The sequence below is a fragment of the Idiotropiscis lumnitzeri genome, chromosome 2 (assembly GCF_059441095.1).
Source record: "Idiotropiscis lumnitzeri isolate Australia: NSW breed Sydney's pygmy pipehorse chromosome 2, RoL_Ilum_1.0, whole genome shotgun sequence".
NCBI lineage: Eukaryota > Metazoa > Chordata > Actinopteri > Syngnathiformes > Syngnathidae > Idiotropiscis > Idiotropiscis lumnitzeri.
The window spans coordinates 16,278,679-16,305,651 of NC_142392.1; the positions used below are offsets into that span (position 1 = coordinate 16,278,679).

A 26,973-nucleotide genomic window follows, 5' to 3' on the forward strand; every position below is an offset into this window, starting at 1 on the left:
CAAAAACTATGAGTAAATATTTATCATCTCATCAATATTTGCAAAACAGAGTACCGACTTTCGAGATCCTCACAATAATAGTTCTCAAAATTATATTTCTTATAAATTTAGCTTAGTTTATGGATATTTTATTGACAATCTAACATCAATATACAAAGACAGAAAAAAATTGGTGGTGGTGGGGCGCGAATCTTTTTCTTCTTGGAAGGGGCGGGCGTGAAATAATTGAGAGGCACTGCTAGTATATGCAGACATCATATTCATACAATCTTGCAGCCCGAGTGAACCACAGCATTGTTGCAAGTTTGGTCGGAGAAACGTAAACGTCCCACTGCTGTTGCAGCAGCGGCTTCTCGAGGCATCGGCGGAAGTGACGTGGAAGCCGACTCGCCAATGTGGCGTTAATTTAGTTATTTTTTTTTTTTTTTTATCAACCGATTTAAAATATTATATAAAATATATATTGAAATAGAACAGCCAGGGGTAAAAACAAAAACAGAGGCAAAGAAATATATTTGAAAAATACGTGCTTAAAGCATGACGTCATTAGCAAGCGCGCAGCTTCCGAAGGACCTCGACCACATCCACCGACCCGTCCACACCGGAACAAAAACACCCACCGCTAAATTCTTCTGATTTAGTGTGGAACTGACTGTAATTTTCTCACAGAATGTCCAGTGCTACTCTAAAGTACCACGACATAATTCATTAAGTCTTTGTGTGCCGATAACCTCATTTTCGCGCGTTGATGCTTTTCGGCGTAGTTAGCTTAGCTTGTTAGCTAGCTAGCCGCTAACGAAAAGAGGCACATGACTCATCGCCAAGCAGAGATCAAGGGCGGATTTTTTGGAATTATCATTTGAAAATGTGTGAAAGAACAACACCCAAGAACAAAGAGGAACTTTGTGGAATAAAAGAAGAGAACGAGCAACATCTTCAACTTCTGGGCGAAGGTTGCGAGCAGCCTCGTGTTGTGCTACACAAAGCAGGTTTGTACACGTTTTACTCTCATTTGCTTTGTAAAGAATGACTTTCTATCGTTAAAAATATGCATCACAACATTAAGTTGTTTGGGGAAAGTCAGAGGGAAAGTGTTGTTGCTTAATTTATGTGTAGGGATTTTGATTCTTCACACGTAATTTTGTTTTAAAATTTATTTAGAAACAAAAATTTTATAAAAAAAAAAAAAGGGGGAATGTTGGAACGTACTAGCAGGCTAAATGTCAGTTTGGGAAAAAAAACAAACATAAATCATGCAATAAATAGCGACTATGATGCCAGGGTGGCAGGGCCCCTTTAATTCTTTTAGGCATACAGATTAGAATGGAAGCAAAAAGTACCCACGATGAAACTATCTCTAAATGCAAAATGAAAAACTTGTAAACATATTTCACTTGAAGGATTCCTATTCTATCAATGACATTATGTTGCGATGGCCCCCAGTGGTCTGCATCAATATGTTAGGGTCCCACAACAGGTGTTCCATCAGACGCACACAAAAGCCGGTGTGTGCTAACTTCAGCTCGCTTCCAGAAACGTCTGTGAGTATGTCAGGAATTAAATCGGCATCAGCCGCAACGTGCTTCCTTTTTAATTGCTCGTTTATCACTGTTGTTGTGCTGCTAAAGGGAGATTTACATCGTAGGACGTAACTTTGTGAAATGCCCCCATGGTCCGGTCCAAATCGGGGTCGCACGCATTGCTCCGTGTGCGGCAGGCACAAGTCAAGGTAGCACGGTAGAAACAATATAAGACAAAGTCGCCGCCTGACCTTTGACTTGACCAAATTAAATGTGTGTTTGTCTTTTTGTGTCCTGCAGACGTCAGTGAAAACGATCTCCGTTCTGTGAAAGAGGAGCCAGACTTGACTCACATCAAAAAGGAGGAGGAGATCAACAAGTCATCAGTGAACGTTCTCCCGATAAAGACTGAAGATGAAAACAAGGATGAGAGTGAGGACAAGAGAGGGGCGGAGCCTCCAAGCAGCAGTTCAAGTCATCACGTGAAAACAAAAGGTGATGAAGACCACTGGGGGCCATCACAAGCACACAGTGAGGACACATTATCAGACGCTCATGACAATGATGATGATAATGGGCAAGAAAACCCTTTTTCTTGCTCAGTTTGTGGTAAAAGCTTGTCTCAAAATTCAAGTTTTACAATCCACACAAGAATGCACATTGGAATGCATCTGCATCTTTGGCTTACTATGGGCTTAAAAAGGGAGACCGTCACAACCCCCTTTTCTACAAACAAGTCCAGGAACATTTAGTTCCTGGTAATAAAGTTCCTGTGGCCCAGGTGGTTTGCATCTCCCCCTCAACTCATAGTTCTTGATAATTTATGCAAATGAAAATGATGACGGAACAATCGGAGTTGTTGAGTTTCTTTGTCACTCATTACTGACACCCTATGGCTGTTAAGCATCATTGCAGTTCCAAAATAATTCAGTGAACTCTAAAAAAATATTTTGGTGTATCTTAGTTGAATTAGAATACATATTCCAGAAACGTCTGTGACTATGTCAGGAATGAAATCGGGCATCAGCCGCAGCGTGCTTCCTTTTTAAATGCTCGTTTATCACTGTTGTGCTGCTAAAAGGAGGTTTACATCGTAGGACGTAATTTTGTGAAATGCCCCCATGGTCGAGTCCAAGTTGAGGTCGCACGCATTGCTCCGTATGCGGCAGGCACAAGTCAAGATAGCACGGTAGAAAATAAGACAAAGTCGCCGCCTGAGGTTTGACTTGACCAAACCAAATTTGTCTTTCTCCAGACGTCAGTGAAAACGGTCTCCGTTCTGTGAAAGAGGAGCCAGACTTGACTCACATCAAAAAGGAAAAAAAAAAAAAAGAACCAGAAAGAGAAACGCAAATAGTCTCAGTTTCTCTTCAAGGTTTTGGTATGTCAGGAGTTGGCAATCTGATGGCAACTGGAGTCAGCGCTGGTTTTCTCGTTGTGTTTGGCTGGCTCGTATATGTATGGTCCATTGAACAAAACTCAAACTCTTCAAATATCCCCTCACATAAATTTAATATTTCGCTTTCTGAATAAATATCTGACTTGCTAAAACCTCTTTCTAGGTTGAGCTCTATCAAGTGTTTGGGGTGAATTGCTAAGCAGAATCTCACTTCGGAAAAAATATAATTTTGTAAAATATACCAAATATTTTTGTTCATGCTCTATTATATTTTTTATACTTTGGATTGCTTATATAATGAAATCGGGAAATATTAAAATGTAAAATTGGCAACGGCATACAGACTTAATGCAATTAATAAATATAGAAACATTTTATAAATATTGAACTAATTGAGAAGAGTCCTTGAAATAAATATTGAATTATAAAAAATACTTACGTATTAAATTAATTCAACTACCCGACCCCAGATGAGCGGCAGAAAATGGCTGGATGGATGGAATAATTTAAATTGCATACATATTGAAATGAACAAATTTGTTCAGAAATATTCAAGAGTGAAATAAAAAGGTTTAAATTAATATTTATATAATTTCACATTAAAATAATTGAATAAATATTGTAGTATTACATAAGCAAGCTTAAATATACATTGAAATAAATGAAAAAATAAGTTGTGTATTTTTAAATGGCCTAATTTAGATATGGGAAGTAATTCTCTTTATGAAACTATGAAGGGACTGGAGCTCACAGAAGTGACCAGTCTTGGTTCTGAAGTTCTGATGTAACCAGATACTGCCCTGAGAGAAAATAGGCCTGAGCATTGTTTATGGTGGGGGCAATTCTCTCCCGAGGTCAGTGACCTTCCAGGGTATGGAAGTAATTTAAGGTGGTCACGAGTAGACTGGTCGTATCAACGGGGAGACGCATCTGCTCTCCCTCTGGGGGACTTTTGGAGGGAAATCCCGAAGACTAGCGTGATGGGAATGCATATGCAACAAGGGAAAATTAGATATTCATGTCCGATTTGGGCATTCCCGATAAGAAGGGAATGTCTGAGAGGGGGCTCGCACGTTTTTGGGGAGACTTCTTTTGACATCAGCATGTGACGAGAATAAAATCTTTCTTCTTTCTTTTGTTCTTTTCCATCACCAATCCAGCCTTGCTCGGCTGCCTCTCCGGAAGGCAGCAAGGACCCACACTTCAAAGACAAAATATACTACATATTGAAAGAAAAATAATACTCAAATATTGAAATAAGTATAGAATTGAAAGAATAAACAACAAAGAAATAAATACCTCCTGGAAAATATCATTATTTTCAACATTTGTCAAAGCACAAAATTTCGATCAGATTGAGTTCTTTCTTGCACATTCTTAAACAATCATAATTTTTTTACTTTTACTTTTTAAGTTACTTCAGTGCATTTCACACCTGAGCCTTCAGGGAATTCCTACTTCGTCCTACTTGAATGAATCCACATCAAAATATCATCATTTATGACACCACGGCTGGACAAATAATATCCAGAAACACACTCCCGCACCACTGAGTGAGTGTTGGACGATATAGCTTCTCTTGAAAGGTCCGACTTGAAAATGTCCTTGCAAGTGGATCTGAAATTAAATCCACACTTTTCCCTCCTTCGGCCATTGTGGTTTAAAAAAATCAAGAATATAGTGTATTAGTCACGGTCAATTGTAAGCATGGACAACTCACTCTTTGCCCAGCAGGATGTGCTAACATGCACTCGCAACAGCCCGTTGATGACAAGAGCTGATGGTCGTGAGTGATACTTTGTCCATTTAATGAGCGTATCGCCTGACAAGGCGCTTTGTTTGTTTCGGAAAAAAATTGCGACTTTAAAGTGCGCTTTATGACTGCGAAAATACGGTCATTTTAGTTGTCCAACTTGTAAAATGGAAAAGAAAATTATGCACAAAAAGCATGAACGTGTTGAGCAGAAGGAAGAAAAAAAAGTGTCAGGTTTCGCCGTTCGGCGAAGAGGTGGGTGGACCCAAAGAGCGAGGAAGCAGGAGAAGGGTAAACTAAGGGAGTTTATTAAATAAATCTAACGAGGACAAACAACGGGGCGTGGACAAACAAACGTGGCAGGATGAAAAATAACAAGGACGCAACCAAAACGTGACTAACAGAAAAGGAAGACGAGGAACATAAGCCGGGGGCAAAACGCTGAGGGGCGTGACGGGAACGAGGACGTGAACAAGAGCATGAACTTGACAGGAACAACCGTGGTCGTGGAAGTCCGGAAAGTGCGGCAGCAATTGCATAGGGCAGGCGTAGCAGGGGCAATGTTCCGACACTGAGTTGTTGGGATGAGGTGTTTATATAGTCCAGTCATTAGGAGTGCGGATGGGCATCAGGTGTGTGAGCTGACGGGGAACAGGTGCGTGGCTGGTGAGGGCGAGGTGCTGAGGGGAAACGCCCCTACTCAGCAGATCAAAACAATAACAAGTGCACATGGCCGGGAGGTGAAGAAAACAATAACAAAACCGCATGAACATGAAAACAATAACAAAACCCCGGTCATGTCCGACGCGGATCATGACAAAAAGGGAGAAAGCAGTAAGTCTTGTTACAAACATTACTTTTTCAGGACGAGTTGTGGTAGCAACGGAGGATCACGTGACGTAAAAAACAAACATAAAAAGTGTGTGTAGAAGGAGTTCTACATCAACATGCGTTTTACTTATTAGTCCGCGATACACTGACACAATTGGACTTTAATACAGAATCAAAAAGCAAGGGCGAATTTACACAAATGTCAAAACTTTAAAAGGGCGCATTGTCAGTGATAAGCAAAACATTGCCAGAGCCTTAAAGCCAATAACAGACGAGTAAATGTTTTTATAGAAGTGTGTAATTCTTTTTGTAGCATGAATTGCAAATTACTCAGAAATCACACAAGCATTGCTGGACATCATTTATGACCAGGCAATGACATTTGCGGAAGAGAAAAATTGTTTGAACACTTAAGGCTGACAAAGCTTTTGAACTTGTCAAGCATGAACTCATTGATTACGATGTATTAGCACTACCAACTTGATATTTAACTGCTAAATTGAGTCATGGAAATTCCGATGTCTCAACAGGAGGGATTGATATCCATAGTACAGCTAGGACAACAAACCTTTTTAAAATTTTTGTAGATCATGTTTAGTGTGTAGTAAACATAATTTTCAAGTGAATATGAGACCAAAAAGGAGATTGTATGGACAAAGCATCTTAACGCACTACCAAATTACTATGAGCATTGAGCAAACAGTGACTGCAAAAAAATGGCTTCATGGACATGTGTTGCTGCAGAAACACAGGAAAGTGAAACCATTTGCATATTAGTCACAATAATTGGATCCCGTGGTAAGAGCCACGTCAGAGTGTGTTCAAGCAGTCTTGACTGCTGCTTCAGGAATTAAAAAATGACATTCTTGTCCACCACATTCACATTGCACGGCGACCTAATTGTCACTGGGACACATTACACTGATAAGGTGCGGTGCGTTTCAGCCCAGCGTCACTTTTTCCCGCACCACTAGAAGACGCCACACGACTGTGGAAGCCGCTCCAAATTATCACCAAACCGCGACTTGACCTTATGGACATTTTCTTTTAGGACATTTTTCTCCCGACTGGAGGAACATTTTTTGTTTTGGGGATTGCAAATGGAAATTTAGTTTCAAGGGATACTAGGTTCTGTATGTTCAGGACAAGCAGCATGATGTTTTGCACTGATTCAGGCGTGTAAGAAAAAAAAAAACAGGTGCACATTCCAGACTGACAAGAAGGAAATGAGGTGCACATTCCGAACTGATGAGGAGTAGAAGCGATTGAGAACCAAGGTCACAAAACAGATCATTTGTAAGAGATAAATTGTTAGAATGGGCAGGAAGAGCGTAGCAGGTGTGAGCTAATTAAAATTTAGGGTTTCCCATCTTGTATGGGTTGTATTTACAATGTGAACTGACAGTCAAGATAAAATGTTCGTGTATTCTGTCGACTTTGGGCGAACGGGTGCTTTAAAAATCACAAAGGATAAAAGAAAAGTTGTGCATAAAAGCACGTCTAAATAGTTATGTAAAAAAGCAAAACTTACTTAATAAAATGACCCAATTACAATTGGAAACTGCCTCGCTGACAATGCAGCGAAGGCTGCAGCCCAAGGCATGACCTCAAAGTCGGCACTGCATTACTATAAGGGAAAATGAACACACACACACACACACACACACACACACCACGCACCCACGCACACACACACGCAGCAAATCAACTTGACAATTTGATATCACGCCAGGAAAAATACACCATTAATTGAATGCACACATTGGGATAACAAAGGTGCAAACAAATCCTATATGGCCACCCATATAGATTCCCAGATCTTGACTCATCAGAACCACCAGCGACTGGCACATCGGTCGCAGTCCACATGAAAAACATGTTTGACCGAAAAAGACGCAAAGACACAATTACTGGTCAGTGTGTTCTGATCCACAGAGAAATCACGTCCGTGTGGGAGACCAAATCTTCTTCAAGGTGTTGAAACGACTCCGTTGGGACAAGTGAATGCTGAGATGGCCCTCGCCAGATGATGGCAGTGACCCCGACGGCAGCAAAGGTCGCGGGGCGTGGCGACTGGATCCACCAGTCGCAGTACAAGCTGAAAGGCCTAGCGACGCGAATCCCTCGAAAAGGAGTCCACCTGAGTCACAATCTCGGACCACACGCACATCAGAACCACACAACCAGCCACAGATACGAATGTTGAAGCCACAGAAAAAAAAGATTAGATATTGTTTGGACATTAATGACGTACATAACAAAGAAATTTCAGCCTTGATTGGAGAACATTACTGCATTTAAATTTTTAGTAAAATGAAACAATTATTGATGTTATGACCACTATGAAAAATTTTAAAGACACAATTTATCGGGATAATCATAGTTTTCATTTTGTTATGTGTAGTTTGTTCATGTTGCATTGTTCCTATGACAAAGACTATGGTTAATCGTATGTTTGTTGCCCAAACGTACCATTCCAATCAAATTGATGTTGAGAATGATGAACTCGAACTGGACACTGAAACCTAAAAAACACATGGACCCTTTTTGCCCCTGCCCAAACATGTGCACACATACACCACACACGAAGATCCGGGAAGTAAGGACGGCCGTCCTCTCCTACAACGAGGCAAGGGCCTCCACCAAGTCACCCCAGGGACAAGCTCTGCGTGGAGACAGTTTTGTTATTTTTCACTAGGCATATTGAAATGTTTTTTTTAATATATATATATATATATATATGTTTTATTCCCTGATGGTCATCAAATTATGAGGATCTCGTTCCACGCCGGAAGGGAGGAGGGGAATTTTGTCCCTACTGAGGGTTTTCGCCCCTCCACTGATAATCACACTGTTGTATGATTTCATTATGATGATCTGTCTTAAAGCCGTAAGGCCATGATTTAAACCCACAAACGGGGGGAAATGTAAGATGCGCTGAGGATAGGTAATCAGTTTGTGTATTCATAATCATATTTTTATACACTCATTAATGTTTAATACACACACATAGACACTTACTTGTTATTTTAACACACACACACACTGTATCCTGAAGATGTGTGTCAGGTTCGCCAATTTGACATATAGGGTTCATAGCTGAAAGAAGAGAGGCACTCAGCTCAAGTGGAGACAGAGAGGTTAATAATGTTTACTTGGCAACTTCATCTCCCTTCTGTTCCTCGATGTTTTTCCACACATTCCCTTTTATAACATCGAGGAATCAGATTACACTCAAGGGTGGTACAGTTCGTCTTCTCAAAAGCTGGTTTAGTCCGGTTTATCATGAGCGTGCCGTCGTGGGTCGCAGCTGACTTTGACATCAACATCTTCTAACAGGACCCAGCACGATGCTGTTTGCGTCAGACTTTGGTGCCAACTTCTTCTATCAGGGCTCATCACGATGTTGTGTTACGGCCCTGGGCTCGGGCCCACCTACAAGGCCACGCCCTTGTTGTATTGCAGTAACTCTTCCACCCTTTTGTTTGTAAAGTCAATGGACTTGTGCCTCAGCGCTGGACTGCTTTCCCGCTCGTTCCCTGTTGGTGGACTGCTTTCCTGCTCGTTACTCATGGACGTCCCAACCAACGAGCTCCACCTGGGCAGCTGGGACCAATAAAAGGACCTCGGTTCTGCTGCTCAGGGCGGCTGGGACTTTAGAGTTCAGTTTGCCTCGCTTGCGCTTGTTGTGTCTCTTGTTTGGACTTTTGTGAATTTTGGAGACACTTGCTTTTGTTATTCATACACATTTGTCAACTTGGGTTAATACCTGTTGGTTGAGATCATTTGTTTAAACCCTACCTCTCTTCTTTACTAAAAATAAATTGTAAACTCTCTCCACACCATTTAACAGCTCGGTTTATGTTACTTCCCTCCTTCCCTAGCAGAGCCGGTCGTCACAGTTGTTTACTTCATCCTCACTTCTGAAGAAGTGCCGCCGCCCTGCCAATTGCAGACACCTCCCTGCAGTAAAGGTTTCCTCCTGTATCTCCACTCAAACTGTAAACACTCAAGCATAGTCCACTCCACTAATTTGCAACATGTCATGCGCACCATAAATTGAAATAAAGCTGTGTCATGGCAAATGTATAATAACCTCTAAATATTATTCGAACAATGTGTTTAGTTAAAGTAACCTTTACACCGTGAGTTGTGATTTCCTGCCTGTTGGAGTCTTCTGGTGATTAGTTTAGTCTAAAACAGACCACCATTGTCAGTTATTCTCCTGTCTTCTAGTGATTAGTTTAGACTAAACAGACTCTAATTGTATTTTAATTTCTTGTCTCCTGGTGATTCTTGAGTCAAGCTAATAAAATCAGAGCAGAGCAGAGCAGGGAGGAAGAGAGAGGAAGGAGTCACGCGGAGCTGCCTGCTCGCTTCTGCTTTGTCCCACTCTTTCCCCCACCGGCCGGTGAAAATGAACGCCATGTCTGGTTCCTCCTGGCCTCTCAGGCATATTTTTATTTCGGCCGTTACCTTTAGTAAGTTATTTCAGTAAGCTCTCCCAAAAGGCGTCAGGGCATTTAAACCTGACAAAAAGACAACTGAAAAGCATAATGTTCACAAATGTTGTTCCAGGCAAAAGCAATTTTATTTATAATTTTTGATGTAAACACAAAAAAACCCATCATCACTCAGACACAATGGTTCTTCTGGCACTGATCACATTGGCTTAGTGTCATTAAAAGAGCTTTGCAAAATTTAATTTATATTTTATTCAAAATCACATTTACATCTTACCACAAAGAGTCAGTTCCTTCAGTTTTTTGTTTTATTTTTTTTAAGCTTCAAGGATCGCTGCTATTCTCACCAGCACAATTGTGTCTCTCAGCACTATGTTTAGTGGAGAATTTTTTAGCACAAATGCTGCAACTGAATGGCTTGTCTCCACTGTGCGTTCTTGTGTGGCTTCGTAAATGCGACTTTTGAGAGAAACTCTTGGCACAAACTGAGCAGGAAAAAGGGTTTTCACCAGTGTGTGCTCTTGAGTGCACTGTTAATTGTGACTTTCGAGAGAAACTTTTTCCGCAAATTGAGCAGGAAAAAGGTTTTTCACCACTGTGTGTTATTGTGTGGCTTGTTAAATTTGCCTATAGAGAGAAACTCTTGCCACAAACTGAGCAGGAAAAAGGGTTTTCTCCAGTGTGTGTTCTTGCGTGACTTGTTAAATTTGACTTAAAAAAGAAGCTTTTGCCACAAACTGAGCAGGAAAAAGGTTTTTCACCACTGTGTGTTCTTCTATGTTTTGTTAAAGTTGACTTTTCAAAGAAGCTTCTGCCACAAACTGAGCAGGAAAAAGGTTTTTCACCACTGTGTGTTCTTGCGTGACTTGTTAAATTTGACTTAAAAAAGAAGCTTTTGCCACAAACCGAGCAAGCAAAAGGTTTTTCACCACTGTGTGTTCTGGAGTGCCTTACTAAAGTAGACTTTCGAGAGAAACTTTTTCCGCAAACTGAGCAGGAAAAGGGTTTTTCTCCAGTGTGTGTTCTTGTGTGTTCTGTTAAACGCGCTTTATGAGAGAGACTCTTGCCACAAACTGAGCAGGAAAAAGGGTTTTCTCCAGTGTGTGTTCTTGTGTGCCTTTTTAAATTTGACTTTTTATCGAATTTCATGCCACAAACTGAGCAGGAAAAAGGGTTTTCTCCAGCGTGTGTTCTTGTGTGCCTTGTTAAACTTGACTTTACAGAAAAGCTTTTGCCACAAACTGAGCAGGAAAAAAGTTTTTCACCACTGTGTGTTCTTGTGTGTCTTGTTAAACTTGACTTTTGAGAGAAACACTTGCCACAAAATGAGCAAGAAAAAGGTTTTTCTCCAGTGTGTGTTCTTATGTGGCTTGTTAAATGCGACTTTTGAGAGCAACTCATGCCACAAACTGAGCAGGAAAAAGGTTTTTCTCCACGATGTGTCCTTATGTGCAGTTTTAAAGAGAATTTTTAAGTTAATGATTTCCCACAGTGAGAACATATCCATCTGTCAGTGTGACATGCCCTTTCACGTTTGGCTTGCCCATCATCATCATCATCAGGAGAGCGTGATAATGTGTCCTCATTATGTGCTTGTGATGGCGCCCAGTGGTCGCCGTCACCTTCTGTTGTCACGTGATGACTTGAACTGCTGCTTGTAGGCTCCGCCCCTCTGTTGTCCTCACTCTCATCCTTGTTTTCATCTTCAGTCTTTATAGGGACAACATTCAGTGGTGACTTGTTGATCTCCTCCTCCTCCTTTTTGATGTGAGTCCAGTCTGGCTCCTCTTTCACAGAAAGGAGATCGTTTTCACTGACGTCTGCAGGACACAAAGACAAACACACATTTGGTTTGGTCAAGTCAAAGCTCGTGCGTCGACTTTGTCTTATATTGTTTCTACCGTGCTACCTTGACTTGTGCCTGCCGCACACGGAGGAATGCGTGCGACCCCGATTTGGACCGGACCATGGGGGCATTTCACAAAATTACGTCCTACGATGTAAACCTCCCTTTCCTCGCAGCACAGCTGTGATAAACGAGCATTTAAAAAGGAAGCACGTTGCGGCCGATGCCCTATTTCATTCCTGACATTGTCACAGACGTTTCTGGAAGCGAGCTGAAGTTAGCACACATAGGCTATTGTGTGCGTCTGATGGAACACCTGTTGTGGGACCCTAAAATATTGATGCAGACCACTGGGGGCCATCGCAACATAATGTCATTGATAAAATAGGAATCCTTCAAGTGAAATATGTTTACAAGTATGTCTTTTTGCATTTAGAGATAGAACTAAATGTTCCTGGGCTTGTTGGTAGAAAAGGGGGTTGTGATGTTCTCGCTTTTTAAGCCCATTGTAAGACAAAGATGCAGATGCATTCCTTGCAGCATGCGCTTGTTCATTGATCGAGATCCGTGCAACCCTGGATGGACGCATTAAATGTATTTTAAATGTTTGGCTGGGGTGAAACTACGCACATTAAGACTAAACAGTGCAGATCCACCGGAGGTTTATTGACTCTCACCCGACCGACCAAGACAGAACAAAGTTCTTCAATAAATAAGACCAATACGTACTTGATTTTTTAAAAAACGTAATAATTTGTGTTTTATTCACAAACATTGATCGACCTCCATTGATCTTATTGCTGCAGTGTGCACAGTTTTTAGAGTCAGGTCGAATCATTCCATAAGGAATTGCATGAACAAGATATGTCAGAGAAGTTATTGTCAAAAACGAGACAAGCCTTCATAAATGAATCACCCAGCCAAGATTATCTTTGTCACTTGCGAGGAGCAGTCCGGCAAAGAGAAAAGCGTTCCCGCTCCTGTGCGGCCTTTTATTGAAGCACAGCAAAGCAATTTGAATATGAAAACTCATAAATAATGGAAAAACATGAACACTTTGACTTCATCACACCCGTCCACACTCTTCCTGTTGTTCGAACGGTTTCAGCTTACAAGACATGTTTGGGTCACACTTCTGTTCAATGCGAGCTAAACGGTTTCCTGTCAAACACGGTTCAAGACGTGCATCTGTTTTTGTGGCTTCCTGCTAAACTGCCAGCATAGACACAACTCTGTTACCACTGAACTCACGTTTTCCTGTTTAAGAGGTCCATGTTTTTGTGACCTTCTATTAACCCGTAAGCATAGTTTTGAAACATGATGACATGACAAACTTCTTTAACAACATATAAAAATTGGAAAATGTGAAATGTTAAATAATCAGTTAAAATTAAAAAACTAGGAAAAAAACACGGAGTTTACCCCCCACTATTGGTTATTCTTTGGCATTTATTTCCTGCACTGATTTCATTTGGCAAAAACAAATGTTCAGCAGACCTGCAAGTAAAAGGCAATATTTAAAAATAAAACGGCAATAACCTTGAACGATTTCCCCAAACAACTTAATGTTGTGATGCATATTTCTAATGATAGAAAGTCGTTCTATACAAAGCAAATGAGAGTAAGACGTGTACAAACCTGCTTTGTGTAGCACAACACGAGGCTGGTTGCAAACTTCGTCCAGCAGTTGAAGATGTTGCTCGTTCTCTTCTTTTATTCCACAAAGTTCCTCTTTGTACTTGGGTGTCGTTCTTTCACACATTTTCAAATGATAATTCCAATAATTCCGATCTCTGCTTGACGTAGAGTCATGTGCCTCTTTTGTTAGCGGCTAGCTAGCTAACAAGCTAAGCTAACTACGCCGAGAAGCATCAACGGTCGAAGATGAGGTTATCGGGACACAAAGACTTAATGCATTATGTCGTAGTCCTTTAGAGTAGCACTGGACATCCTTTGATAAAATTACAGTCAGTTCCACACTAAATCAGAAGAATTTAGCGGTGGCTGTTTTTATTTCGGTGTAGACGAGTCGGTGGATGTGGTCAAGGTCCTTCGGAAGCTGCGCGCTTGCTAATGACGTCATGCTTTAAGCACGTATTTTTCAAATATCTTTCTTTGCGGTTTCGGAGCCAAGATGGCTGCGACGTAAGAGAACGTATGTTGTTCAGATAGTCAAGGGGTTTTGTGATTAACACCAAGTTATATAAGTACAAGTTGATTTTTTTTCAGCTTTCACGCATCCAACCTTGTATTTTGAAGTGAGACACGTTTTCTTTGGATGGGAAAGGGAGTTAAAGGGAAGAAAAGGAAGAAAAGCAATAACTTGTCGACAGCGGAGTCCTCAGTCATGCCCAGCGACGACACAACTGCCGCGGTAACAATGGAAGAAGTTGATGGAAATATGGAACTTTCAAGCTTTAAAATGCCCCAGAACGGTACTCCAAAGAAACCGGCACCGAAAAGAGCAAAGCGAAGATGAAGGTGGTATACTCGCGGCAATTAAGGCTCTATCTGCTAAACACGATGAGAATTTTCAGAAAATTTCAACCATTGAGAAAACAACGGTGGCCACTTCACAAGAGCTTGCAAAACTAAATGCGACAGTCCAACAACTAACGTTAGATGTTGGACAACAAAAAGAAAAAGCAGTACAAATGGAGAAGGAAATTAAAAAGCTCCAGGCTGAAAATAAACTCCTGAAAGCAAGTATTGCAGAGAGCCATCGCTACAGCCGTCGCTGGTCATTGAAGATTCACGGAATAAAGGAAGAAGACAACGAGAATATCAGGTCCAAAGTTATCACCATCCTGGAGGGAACTGCACCATCCACCCGAGGTTGCTTGAAGGAGGGGATTGACATCGTTCACCGCATTGGACAGAGACGTCCAGACGGCTCGACTCGCTCAACTATAGTCCTGTTTGCTTTGCGACGACACCGGGATGCTGTTTGGAAGGAGGCGAGAGGTTCCAAGTTTCTTCTTGACAACAAGCTGAGGATCACCGAAGCTTTGTCCCCAGAGGATAAAGCTTTGGCCTTTGGTTCAGAAAGCAAGAGAAAGAGGGGAAAAAGCTGTTTTCCGTGGTCCTTTCGTCTTCATAAATGGGAAGAAGATGGACTTTCCACAGGTAACTTAAAATAAATTGGTCTTTTTGACTAAAGTGGGCTAATCCGGAACAAAACTGTAGAATGTTTGAGACTGTGCAGACTTTCATGGGACCCCTTTTGGAGACAATTATTATTTAATGTGAACTTGATTTTAAATAATTTGTTATTTTAATTATTTGGTTGTTTTATAGTTTATAATTTATTTAATTTCTACACTAGTATATTTCGAATACAAGGTTGTTTTGAATTTTATAGAAAAGATTCGTTTTGATTACAAAAGGTTCCTTATATTTATGTGCGTGTGTGTGTGCGTGTATGTGTGTTTGTTTGTTGTTGTTGTTTTTTTATATATCTTCTGTCTTATTTATATATATTAATAAACACATTTTATTTAATTATTATTCATTTATTTATTATTTATTTATTTTCTTTTTATATATTTATTTATTATTACGAAACTCTTTTTTTTCTACAAACCATTCCTATACTTTGTTGCACTAATCACTCGTCCTACAACTGTCTGACATCTTCAATCACTAAATAGTCTACACATACTTTAGATCCTTTATTCTTCAAATTTGTTTAACTCACGATTGTGCTGTGAGAGCAAAATGTTCTTTTACTAAATGCTTAGATAATTTAAATGGTTGTTAATCGCCACCTCTTAAGATCTTTATTTTCTAAAAGCGCATTTCTTGTCTGGTATTTCAAAATTTCAAGTGTTCTACTCTGTTTTCATGGATCATTTGTTTAAGTCTCTTAATGTTGTGTCCTTGAATGTTAAAGGTCTGAGGGATATTACTAAGCGTAAGGCAATTTTTTTGTTTTGTAAAAAATCAGAAGCTGACTTAATTTTGCTTCAGGAAACACATTCTGGCGAGTCAGACGTTAATTTTTGGAAAACACAATGGGGGAATCTATCTTATTTTAGCCATGGCACAAATCATTCTGCAGGGGTCTTGATTTTCTTGCATAAATTCAAGGGATAAGTTCTTGAGACAATATCTGCTAGTGATGGTAGATGGATTCTGTTGATAGTTAAACAAGACAACGCTAAATTTATCATTTGCAACATATAACTCTCACACTCTTAATAAAAGATTATTTGAATTAATAAATTCAAAATTAAAGGACCTCAACAAAAAATATCAAGGAGCTGTCACTATTCTCTGTGGAGATTTTAACGAGTGCCCAGACGACACAAAGGATCGATATCCTCCTAGATTATCCCAGAGATCAACAAATAACCTCGTGTCATTGTTTTGCTCTAATCTCTCCCTGACTGATGCTTGGCGATTTTTTAACCCCAATGTGGTGGAATTCACTTGGTGTAATAGAAATGCAACACTGAAATCTAGAATAGATTTATTTTTAATATCATCTATTCTTCAATTTGTAAAAGAAGTTTATCATAAATATGCCCCATTAACAGATCACATGCAAATAATTTTAAAATTGGGTAAAACCCAAGAAAACCCTGGTTTAAGAGGATACTGGAAATTTAACAACTCTTTACTTAGTGACGATTCATTCAATAACTCCATCAAATCCTTAATAAATGACATTCTAAATGATCGGGCGGACAACAACTTTAGTAGGAAATGGGAGTTTTTCAAATTTAAGGTCCGCTGTGTTTCTATAAAAAGAAGTAAAGAATTAAAGAAAGAGAAAAACCTCCATGAATCTGATCTGCTGGATAAGCTTGACTATTTATTAAAAAATAACGATCTAACCGAAGAAGAACAACTTGAATTGAAAAAGATTCAACTACAATTGGACCAAGTGTATTTAGATATGGCAGAAGGAGCATTTTGGGCCCGGTGGTTAGAGGATGGGGAAAGAAATACGAGTTATTTCTTTGCTCTTGAGAAAAGAAACATTAAAAGAAACTCAGTTACTGCTCTTAATATTGATGGAACTCCCTCCCAAGATCAAAAGTTGATATCTGATTTTATCAGTAAATTTTACAAAAATTTATATGAGACAAAATTTAACGAAAACGACTGTGAGAGGTTTATGAAGAAAGTCCACAGTATTCCTATGATCAAAGAGGATTTTAGATTATCTTGTGACTCAAATTTGTCCATGGCAGAAATTCAAGATGCTCTCGTATCCATGAAAAAGGGGAGATCCCCCGGAATTGACGGACTCTCTGTTGAATTCTACGTCCATTTCTGGGATCATATCAATATTCCTTTAAATTTAATGTACAGCGAGTGCGTCAGTCGGGGAGAGATGACAACTACAATGAAGCAAGGAGTTATATCGCTTCTTCCCAAACCTAATAAAGATCCTTTATTAATAGAAAATTGGCGCCCCATTACACTATTAACAATAGATTATAAGATCTTGGCTTTAGTTTATGCAAACAGGCTGAAGAAAGACCTGAACTCCATCATTGCAGAAACACAAACAGGATTTATGAAAAATCGCCACATCAGCTGTAATATAAGACTAGTCTTGGATTTGCTAGATGACGCCGATGATGTCAAATCTAAGGCTCTAATTTTGTTCCTGGACTTTTATAAAGCCTTTGACACGGTTGAACACGCATTTCTTTTCCAATCTCTTCGGGCTTTTGGTTTTGGGAATAACTTTGTTAACGTTGTCCGTATGTTTTACAAAGATATCAATAGCTCTGTGATAGTAAATCAGAAAACATCTAATAGATTCTCTGTCAACAGAGGGGTCAGGCAGGGCTGACCAATTTCCCCCTTCTTGTTTATTATTGTTACAGAGCTATTATCTATTTATATTCGTAATGACAGAATACTGGAAGGGATCACCATTTTTGGCAGGGAACTTAGAATCTCTCAACTTGCAGATGACACCGCCTTATTCCTAAAAGATAAAAACCAGATAGCTCATTCTATAGCATTGATTGATGACTTTTCCAAGGCTTTGGGATTAAAACTAAATAAAACCAAATGTGAAATTCTACCCTTACATGACTACGAAGATTCTGTATTGGATGATATCCCTTTGAAATCGTCAGTTAAGTATTTAGGAATTTTCATATCTAAAAATCTTATAGTTAGACAGCATTTAAACTTTTCAGACAGACTTAAAAAATCTCGACAGATATTTGGTTTATGGCTCCAAAGGGACTTATCTATAATAGGAAGGGTCCTCCTCTCAAAAGCAGAAGGTTTGTCTCGTCTTGCTTATCCATCTTTGTCTCTTTTTGTGAAAGAGTCAACAGTCACTGAAATAAATAAGATATTTTTAGATTTCATTTGGAAAAATAAATCCCACAAACTCAAGAATAGAGTACTAGCTAATTGCAAAGCGGAGGGGGGTCTTGAAGTCCTGAATTTCTGTGATGTTCTTAACACATTTAGGATCACCTGGTTAAGGAAGTGTCTCTCAAATCCAAATTCAATCTGGTATTTTATTCATAATTACATCTTCAGCAAAATTGGAGGACTTCGCTTTCTTCTTCAGTGTAATTTTGTGCCAACCAAATGTAAGATGGGCTGAGGATAGTTAATCAGTTTGTGTATTTATAATCATATTTTTATACACTTACTTGTTATTTTAGCACACACGCACACAGACACTGTATCCTGATGATGTGTATAGTTAAATTGACCTTTACACTGTGAGTTGTGATTCTCTGCCTGCTAGAGTTACTGATGATTAGTTATTGATGTTTTCTGTCTTCTGCTGATTAGTTTAGTCTAAAACAGACCACCATTGTTAATTAATCTCCTGTATTCTGGTGATTTAGTTTAGGCTAAACAGACCTTCATTGTATTCTAATTTCATGTGATTCTTGAGTCAAACTAATAAAAGCCGAGCCGGTGAGAAGAGGAGGAAGAGGAGTTGCATGGGGCGGCCGCGAGCAGGCGGCCTCTCTGTCCCACTCTTTTCCCCCGCCGGCGGTGAAAATGAACAACGGTGTCTGGTTCCTCCTGGCCGTTCAGCTAGCGTTTTATTTCGGCCGTTACATTTAGTAAATTATTTCAGTAAGCCCTCCCAAAATGGGCATTTAAACCTGACACCAAATTACCTATCAAACTCTCCAAATTTTATCAACAGGCCCTGCTTGCGTGGGTATTGGCCTTTGTCCACAATTTCTCACCTCACAAAACTCTCCTTTAGAACAACTCCAATATACTTGTTCGAAACAAGTCTCTATTTCTTCCCAAATGGCACGAAAAAGGAATTAATCACCTCCTAAATTTATTTGATGAATTGGGTAATATGCTATCTTATGAGCAATTCATGTCTGTACACAACTTTCCAATTCCTTTTAAAATCTTTAATTTAGTAATACGTGCCATTCCTAATGGTCTGATTCATCTTATGGCAAACCACTTAAAATATAGTAAAGCTGCTCCTCCAGATTCTATTTTAACACTAGACGGAATTGAATTAATAGACATAAAATGTAATAATCAGCATATACGTCGAATTCTATTAAAAAATAAGAAAATTGTGCCCAGAGGGATATCTTTTTGGAATTCTCAGATTATGGACGTAAATTGGAAAAAAGCATGGCTTTTACCTTATAAATACTGTATTACTAATAAAGCCAAGGTGATACATTTTAATATCTTACATAATATATATCCGGTTAATTCCTTAATTTCCAAATTCATTGATATTAGCAATATTTGTTCTTTCTGTGGGAATGAAACTGAGACAATATCTCATTTATTCTTTGACTGTATGATTTAACGTTTCATTTCTTTAAACCATCTGAAACCCCCTGTGTTCTTAATCTGAAGGATATTGTTTGCTATTATAGTAACCCAAACGATAACAATTTTGCATACTTAATTAATTTCATCATTCTTTATGCAAAATTTTTTATCCACAAACAGAAATTCTCAAGATCCTCTCCCAGATTTACCCCTTTCCTGATCGAATTGAAATCCATATTTAACTCGATTAAATTAATTAACAACAAGAAAAGCAACAAGATATTGACATTTTTGAATGCCTTTTTCCTTTAAAAGCCTTAATTACATATATCCAGAGACATTGTTCCTGTTTTACTGTGTATTTTTATTTTATTTTATAATATACATGTTTTTCTACATTCATTACCCTTCGTTGTAAATTATATTTAAAGATGAAAATGTATATGTTAGTTTAATACCTGAAGTGAACTTGTGATACTGTTGTGTTGTACTGTCTATTTAAAATGTTCAATAAAGTTTGTTATTAAAAAAAAACAAAAAAAAAAAACGACGCCATCTTTCATTCGTCTCGTCGAACAAAGAGAAGCACACGAGTTATCGCCAAGCAGAGATCAAGTGCGGATTTGTTGAGATTGGCGTTTGAAAATGTGCGCAAGAACGACACCCAAGTACAAAGAGGAACTTTGTGGAAAAAAAGAAGAGAACGAGCAACATCTTCAACTGCTGGGCGAAGGTTGGAACCAGCCTCGTGTTGTGCTACACAAAGCAGGTTTGTATACGTTTTACTCTCATTTGCTTTGTAAAGAACAACGTTAAAAATATGCATCACAACATTAAGTTGTTTGGGGAAATGCGTTCAAGGTTATTGCCGTTTTATTTTTAAATATTGCCTTTTACTTGCAGGTCTGCTGAACATTTGTTTATGCCAAATCATCAGTGCAGAAAATATATGCCAAAGAATAACCAATAGTGGGGGGTAAACTCCGTGTTTTTCCCAGTATAAATTTTGAACTGAAAATTTAACATTTTGCATTTTCTGTTTTTTATATCTTGTTCAAGCAATTCCTTATGGAAGGAATTCTGCTTGAATCTAAAATATGTGCACACTGCGGCGAAAACATTAATGGCGGTTGATCAATTTTAGTGGATAAAACACAATAAGTTAAAAAAAAAAAGTACGTATTGGTCTTAATTATTTATGAACTTTGTACTGGCGTAGTCGGGTGAGTGTCAATGAACCTCGGGTGGCCCTGCACAGTTTTGTGCACATGTGCGTAGTTCACCTCATCCAAACATTTAAAATACATGCGCAGGCTCGCTCGCTCGCAATCCTTTATCTGAAAAGAAGCAAAAAGATAAAACAATTATATCTTCATTTTCACACACAAGAAAAAAAATGTGGACTTCCATACTTTATACTTCATTTTTAAATTATCCCATTTTTTTTTTTGCCTGCAGGGGCGTAACTTTGCCTTGCAGCTCAAGTTTTTCCACGATGGTCCTGTATTAAATAAATAAAAATACATGCAAAAATAAAGGAAGAAAAAACGGGTAAAAAAGATGCAAATATTAGTCAGAAATCCTGGTGTTATGGGTAACATGCAGATTATATCATTCATTAATATCAGTAATTGGGGAGCACATTGTCGGGGGTACATGGAATTTATACAGGGCACATTCTGTGCTGGAATAAACAGCTGCGTGTTAGCGCAAATCTAATTCAAACACAAATGGCTGATGAATGGAATAAAATTGCTATAGTGGGTCTCACCATTCTTATGCGTTTTCTTTTTGATATTTTGAGTTTAAATGGATGGAAATAAGACAATAACCCGTCAAATATTTTTCCTGCTAGAAATTGTATTTTTGCCTCCATGCTGTGGCTGCGGAGAACTTGGCCCCTGTAAAGAGGCTGTCGTACTCCCCGCACAGCTTGATCAGCGCGGTCATCTCCTTGCTCCCTAAAACGTAAGGAAAAGATTAAATAAAATAATGCTAACATGCAGAAATAAGGCAATTCAAATGTTTTAGCCGTACCTCCTATTAGGGCTGGGCGATATGACCTCAAATCAATATCGCGAGAAATTGACCAATTTTACCTCGATAACGATAAATGCACGATAAATTCCCCCCGTGGACTAAAAAAAATCTAAATAAATGCAGGAAATGCATATTGACTGTTTTTATTATTGACCAACTGGTACACATTACTTTCAATGAAAAATAAAAGTACAAAAATCATTTGTATAAATTCCAAAATAGCTTGCTTTGCATGACTTGAACAATGTCACAAAAAAAAGGGTACCTCTTGCAAAATCTTTTTCTGCAAATAGATTGCGCCAAGATGCTCTCATGATGTAAATAATGTCAAATAAAAAAATGCTAAATAAAATGAAAGAAAATGTCAATGCAAGCCAAATAAACAAGTGGGCATCATCGGGAAAATGTGCCGTCTCGAGTACTCTGGTGCGCAGTCGCCACTTGTCATCTATGTAATGCCCAGTCAGGCTCAATCAGGGATCCATGTTGCGACCCGACCACAAGTCGGATGAGGATGCAAAATGCTTGACATGTCTAAGCTCCCGGCCCGATGTAGTCCATATCGGGAAATATGGCTTCCATGGAGCGTTTAAATCCTGTGCGCGCCACTGGAACTAGAGGAGCTTTATCTTTAGCTATGTGCTAGGCTATTGCGTCCTCCTCTGAGACGTTCTCTCGTATGGTGTCGCCTCCGTTAATGGGCTGTTGTCACTTGTCGAACCTTGCTTCTCACTTTGAACTTTCAGCACAACATGGTTGTGTTGTGGGTGGTGAAAAAGCTTCTGGATTTGAATCCCAGCTACGACAGCGACGTCTGTTTTCTTTCTCGAGCAGACTGTTGGAGTCACGTGACTAGAGGCGCTGTTGCGGTCTTAAAGGGGCATGAACATTGCCGCAGACAGAAAAGGCTTTTCTTTTTTCTTTTTTTTAAACACTGAATTTACCGACATGGGCAAAATGATTTCGGTCATTGTACTAAATTTCGGTAACGGTAAATTTTCGGTTTATCGCCCAGCCCTACCTCCTATGCAATAGTTCTTAGAGCTACCTTAGTTACATTTGGCCGATATCGCAACTAATAAAATTATCTTAATCTGGAGCTAAATATCCAAACAATGCTGCCCAATATTTCTCATGAGTGATGTTTTAATATTGCATATAAATAACTTATACTTACACCTGAAAGTGCACTCCGATGAGGCGGAACACGTGGCTTCGGTAGTTTGCATCTTGCGAGTGTAGAACGGCGTAGAGGAAGAGCGAGGATTTTAAGGCTGCGAAGGTTGCATTCTCGTAGCCTTCACTCAGGGCCCGTCTCCATGGAAACTCCAAGGAAACGAGGACAGATTATAAGGCTAGTTCTCGGAGGCCACGTGAATTTGGACACTTGCGTAAAGTGTATATATGCAGGGTTCGCGGTTAACTTTAAAAACTGCTTGCCCATAGGGCAAGTGCCACTAAAATTTGACTTGCCCGAGTGGCCAAATTACTTGCCCGACTTGGCCAAGTGACAATTTTTTTTCTCTAAGAATAAAATGTTTATGGTTGTAAAATGTGCGCCACAAATGTAAATAAACATATAATCTGATTAACATAAATTAATCTTGTTTTCATCATCAACCATGAAACCCTGCTCACAACAGCATGTATCATCCTGTGCAGTTATTGAAAATGTTAATTGTAGTTTTAATAATTAAAATAAATTGGGAAAACGATATTACAGCAATCCAGATTATCAATTTTAAATCCAGGAGAGCCTATTAATTGAGGAATCACATGAGTAAATTGTGAGTGTGGGAAATTTGTGTATTCCTTTAGGACCAGTGCCTGTGGCGCTGCCTCCATAAGTTTCATAGCATAAACAGAACACATGTCAGGTCACATCATGGAGCTAATGAATTAACAGCCAATAATCAAATATTACTCCCTTCCTTACTCACAACTGAATTGTCTACTTAAAAATATTTGAGCTATTTTAGTCATGTCAGAGGAATCCGAAATGTTCGGACGAACTCGTCGCCACTTGTAAACATGCGCAGAAGGGAAGAAAACTTCCGACTGTCAATTTTCGGCCGAAATATCGTAGGTTTTTGTTGTGTTTTTCAAACTTCAAATGAGGATGCAACTACAGCGAGTTCCAATACTGCGGGATTTATTGTCGTCCACTTTAACTCGACATTCACTGAACTAACTGATCCCCGTAGCGCCCGCCCATTGCCCCCGATAAGGCCAATGGACCAAACCATAACATAAGGGGGTGTCTGGGTTAAACCATCACCATACAGTGCACACAAACAGATAACATCGCAGTTTTCGGCGAAATTAAAGATATTTGGCTGCTTTAAAAAATGCTTGCCCGGTCGGGCAAGTTGCCCATAATTTTACCTTGCCCGTGGCCAAATTTCACTTGCCCCGGGCAATCGGGAAGTGGTTAACCGCGAACCCTGATATATATAAAGTGTTCGCAGTTCGAACAAACATCGGAGTTCGAACGCCGGTACGACGCGTGAGTGCCAACGCGAGGGTGGGATGCTGAGCGGCGTGCGGGTGTAGATCGCTCTCTTGCTCTCTTCGTGACCAACTGTTGTCGCGTGCGGACGTGCTGCGTTTTGCTCTCGCGTTTTATATAGGTGTACGAAGTGTTTTAGCCCCTAATCATGCCTCCAAAGAAAGTCAGTGCAAGCAGCAAAGGAATGGTTTCGGTGTTCGAACAATTCGCTTTTCGAACAGGGTTCAGGAACGGATTATGGTCGAGAACCGAGGTTCCACTGTATGTATGTGTATATATATATATATATATATATATCCCCATCTTCTGTACCGCTTCTGCTCACTTTGAGTCGCTGGAGCCTATCCCAGCTATCTTCGGGCAGTAGGCGGGGGACACCCTGAACTGGTTGCCAGCCAATTGCAGGGCACACAGACACGAACAACCATCCGCGCTCACATTCATACCTAGGGGCAATTTAGAGTGTTCAATCGGCCTCCCATGCATGTTTTTGGAATGTGGGAGAAAACCGGAGTACCCGGAGGAAACCCACGCAGGCACGGGGAGGACATTGAACCCACAACCGATGATGTCTCTCACTGTGAGGCCATCATGCTAACCAGTCGGCCACCGTGCCGCACTGTAGAAACAATATAAGACAAAGTCGCCGCATGAGCTTTGACTTGACCAAACCAAATGTGTGTTCGTCTTTTTGTGTCCTGCAGACGTCAGTGAATATGATCTCTGTTCTGTGAAAGAGGAGCCAGACTTGGCTCACATCAAAAAGGAGGAGGAGGAGGAGGAGGAGGAGGAGATCAACAAGTCACCACTGAACGTTGTCCCTATCAAGACTGAAGATGAAAACAAGGATGAGAGTGAGGACAACAGAGGGGCGGAGCCTCCAAGCAGCAGCTCAAGTCATCACGTGACAGAAGGTGATGAAGACCACTGGGGACCATCACAAGTACATAATGAGGACACATTATCAGACACTCATGACGATGATGATGATACTAATGATGATGATAATGGGCAAGCTAAAGGTGAAAGGGCATGTGATGCTGACTCATTCACTTCAAAGCTGTCTTTAAATGGACACAGAAAAACACACAGTGGTGAAAAACCTTTTTCCTGCTCAGTTAGTGGCAAGAGTTTCTCTCAAAAGATAAATTTGACAATCCACACAAGAACACACAGTGGTGAAAAACCTTTTTCCTGCTCAGTTTGTGGCAGAAGCTTCTCTGATAGGTCAACTTTAACAAAACATAGAAGAACACACAGTGGAGAAAAACCTTTTTCCTGCTCAGTTTGTGGCAAGAGTTTCTCTCAAAAGCCAAATTTAACAATCCACACAAGAATACACAGTGGTGAAAAACCTTTTTCATGCTCAGTTTGTGGCAAAAGCTTCTCTGATAGGTCAACTTTAACAAAACATAGAAGAACACACGGTGGAGAAAAACCTTTTTCCTGCTCAGTTTGTGGCAAGAGTTTCTCTCAAAAGCCAAATTTAACAATCCACACAAGAATACACAGTGGTGAAAAACCTTTTTCATGCTCAGTTTGTGGCAAAAGCTTCTCTGATAGGTCAACTTTAACAAAACATAGAAGAACACACGGTGGAGAAAAACCTTTTTCCTGCTCAGTTTGTGGCAAGAGTTTCTCTCAAAAGATAAATTTGACAATCCACACAAGAACACAGTGGTGAAAAACCTTTTTCCTGCTCAGTTTGTGGCAGAAGCTTCTCTGATAGGTCAACTTTAACAAAACATAGAAGAACACACGGTGGAGAAAAACTTTTTTCCTGCTCAGTTTGTGGCAAGAGTTTCTCTCAAAAGCCAAATTTAACAATCCACACAAGAATACACAGTGGTGAAAAACCTTTTTCATGCTCAGTTTGTGGCAAAAGCTTCTCTGATAGGTCAACTTTAACAAAACATAGAAGAACACACGGTGGAGAAAAACCTTTTTCCTGCTCAGTTTGTGCCAAGAGCTTCTCTCGAAAGTCGCATTTACGACGCCACACAAGAACACACAGTGGAGACAAGCCATTCAGTTGCAGCGTTTGTGCTAAAAAATTCTCCACTAAACAGCATGCGGAGAGTCACAATTGTGCTGGTGAGAATAGCAGCGATCCTTGAAGCTTAAAAAAAAGACAACAAAAAACTGAAGGAACTGACTCTTAGTGGTAAGATGTAAATTTTGATTTTGAATAAAATATGAAAAAAAGAATTTTGCAAAGCTCTTTTATTGACACTAAGCCAATGTGATCATTGCCAGAAGAAGCAATGTGTCTGAGTGATGATGATTTTTTTGTGTGTTTACATCAAACATGTAAATGCAATTAATTGTCTTTGCCTGGAACAACATTTGTTAACGTTATGCTTTTTTTTAATCGTACTTAATGGAAAAGGTGTGAGAAGAAACGGTGCTTATGCAATCAGTGCCTTCCACAATCATCAATGAAATCACTTGTTCCACTTGCTCAACTGGCCTTCATTACGCCGTGAAAAGGTGAAAAACTGAACTAGAAGTTGAACTATAAAAAGAACCAGAAAGAGAAACGCAAATAGTCTCAGTTTCTCTTAAAGGTTTTGGAATGTCAAGAGTTGGCAATCTGATAGCGACTGGAGTCAGCGCTGGTTTTCTCGCTGTGTTAAGCTGGCTCGTATATGAGTGGTCCATTGAACATAACTCAAACTCTTCCAATATCCCCTCACATACATTTAATATTTCGCTTTCTGAATAAATTTCTGACGAGCTAAAACCACTTTCTAGGTTGAGCTCTATCAAGCGTTTGGGGTTTGTTGCTAAGCAGAATCTCACTTTGGAAAAACTCATTTTGTCAAATCTACCAAATATTTTTTTTCATGCTATATTA

The 26,973-nt window shown here is 39.6% G+C and overlaps 2 protein-coding genes and 1 pseudogene across 2 annotated transcripts in view; 1 reads left to right on the plus strand and 2 right to left on the minus strand.

Moving 5' to 3' along the window:
- The window catches only part of LOC148341813 (uncharacterized), a 91,349-nt gene extending 77,486 nt beyond the window's left edge, over positions 1–13,863 (minus strand). The window contains exon 1 of the mRNA XM_088288623.1: positions 13,451–13,863. Coding sequence (XP_088144749.1) covers positions 13,451–13,574 — 124 coding nt within the window. The 5' untranslated portion in view covers positions 13,575–13,863. The remainder of the gene's footprint in view (positions 1–13,450) is intronic.
- LOC148341818 (uncharacterized) lies at positions 10,148–11,764 on the minus strand (annotated as a pseudogene).
- A 6,347-nt stretch (positions 13,864–20,210) lies between the features above and the next one.
- LOC148341819 (uncharacterized) lies at positions 20,211–26,186 on the plus strand. The gene is made up of 2 exons (XM_088288624.1): positions 20,211–20,336; positions 24,821–26,186. Exons 1-2 carry the CDS (start codon positions 20,213–20,215, stop codon positions 25,798–25,800), a joined length of 1,104 nt encoding a protein of 367 aa, XP_088144750.1. The 5' UTR covers positions 20,211–20,212; the 3' UTR covers positions 25,801–26,186.
- Positions 26,187–26,973: the final 787 nt, after the last annotated feature.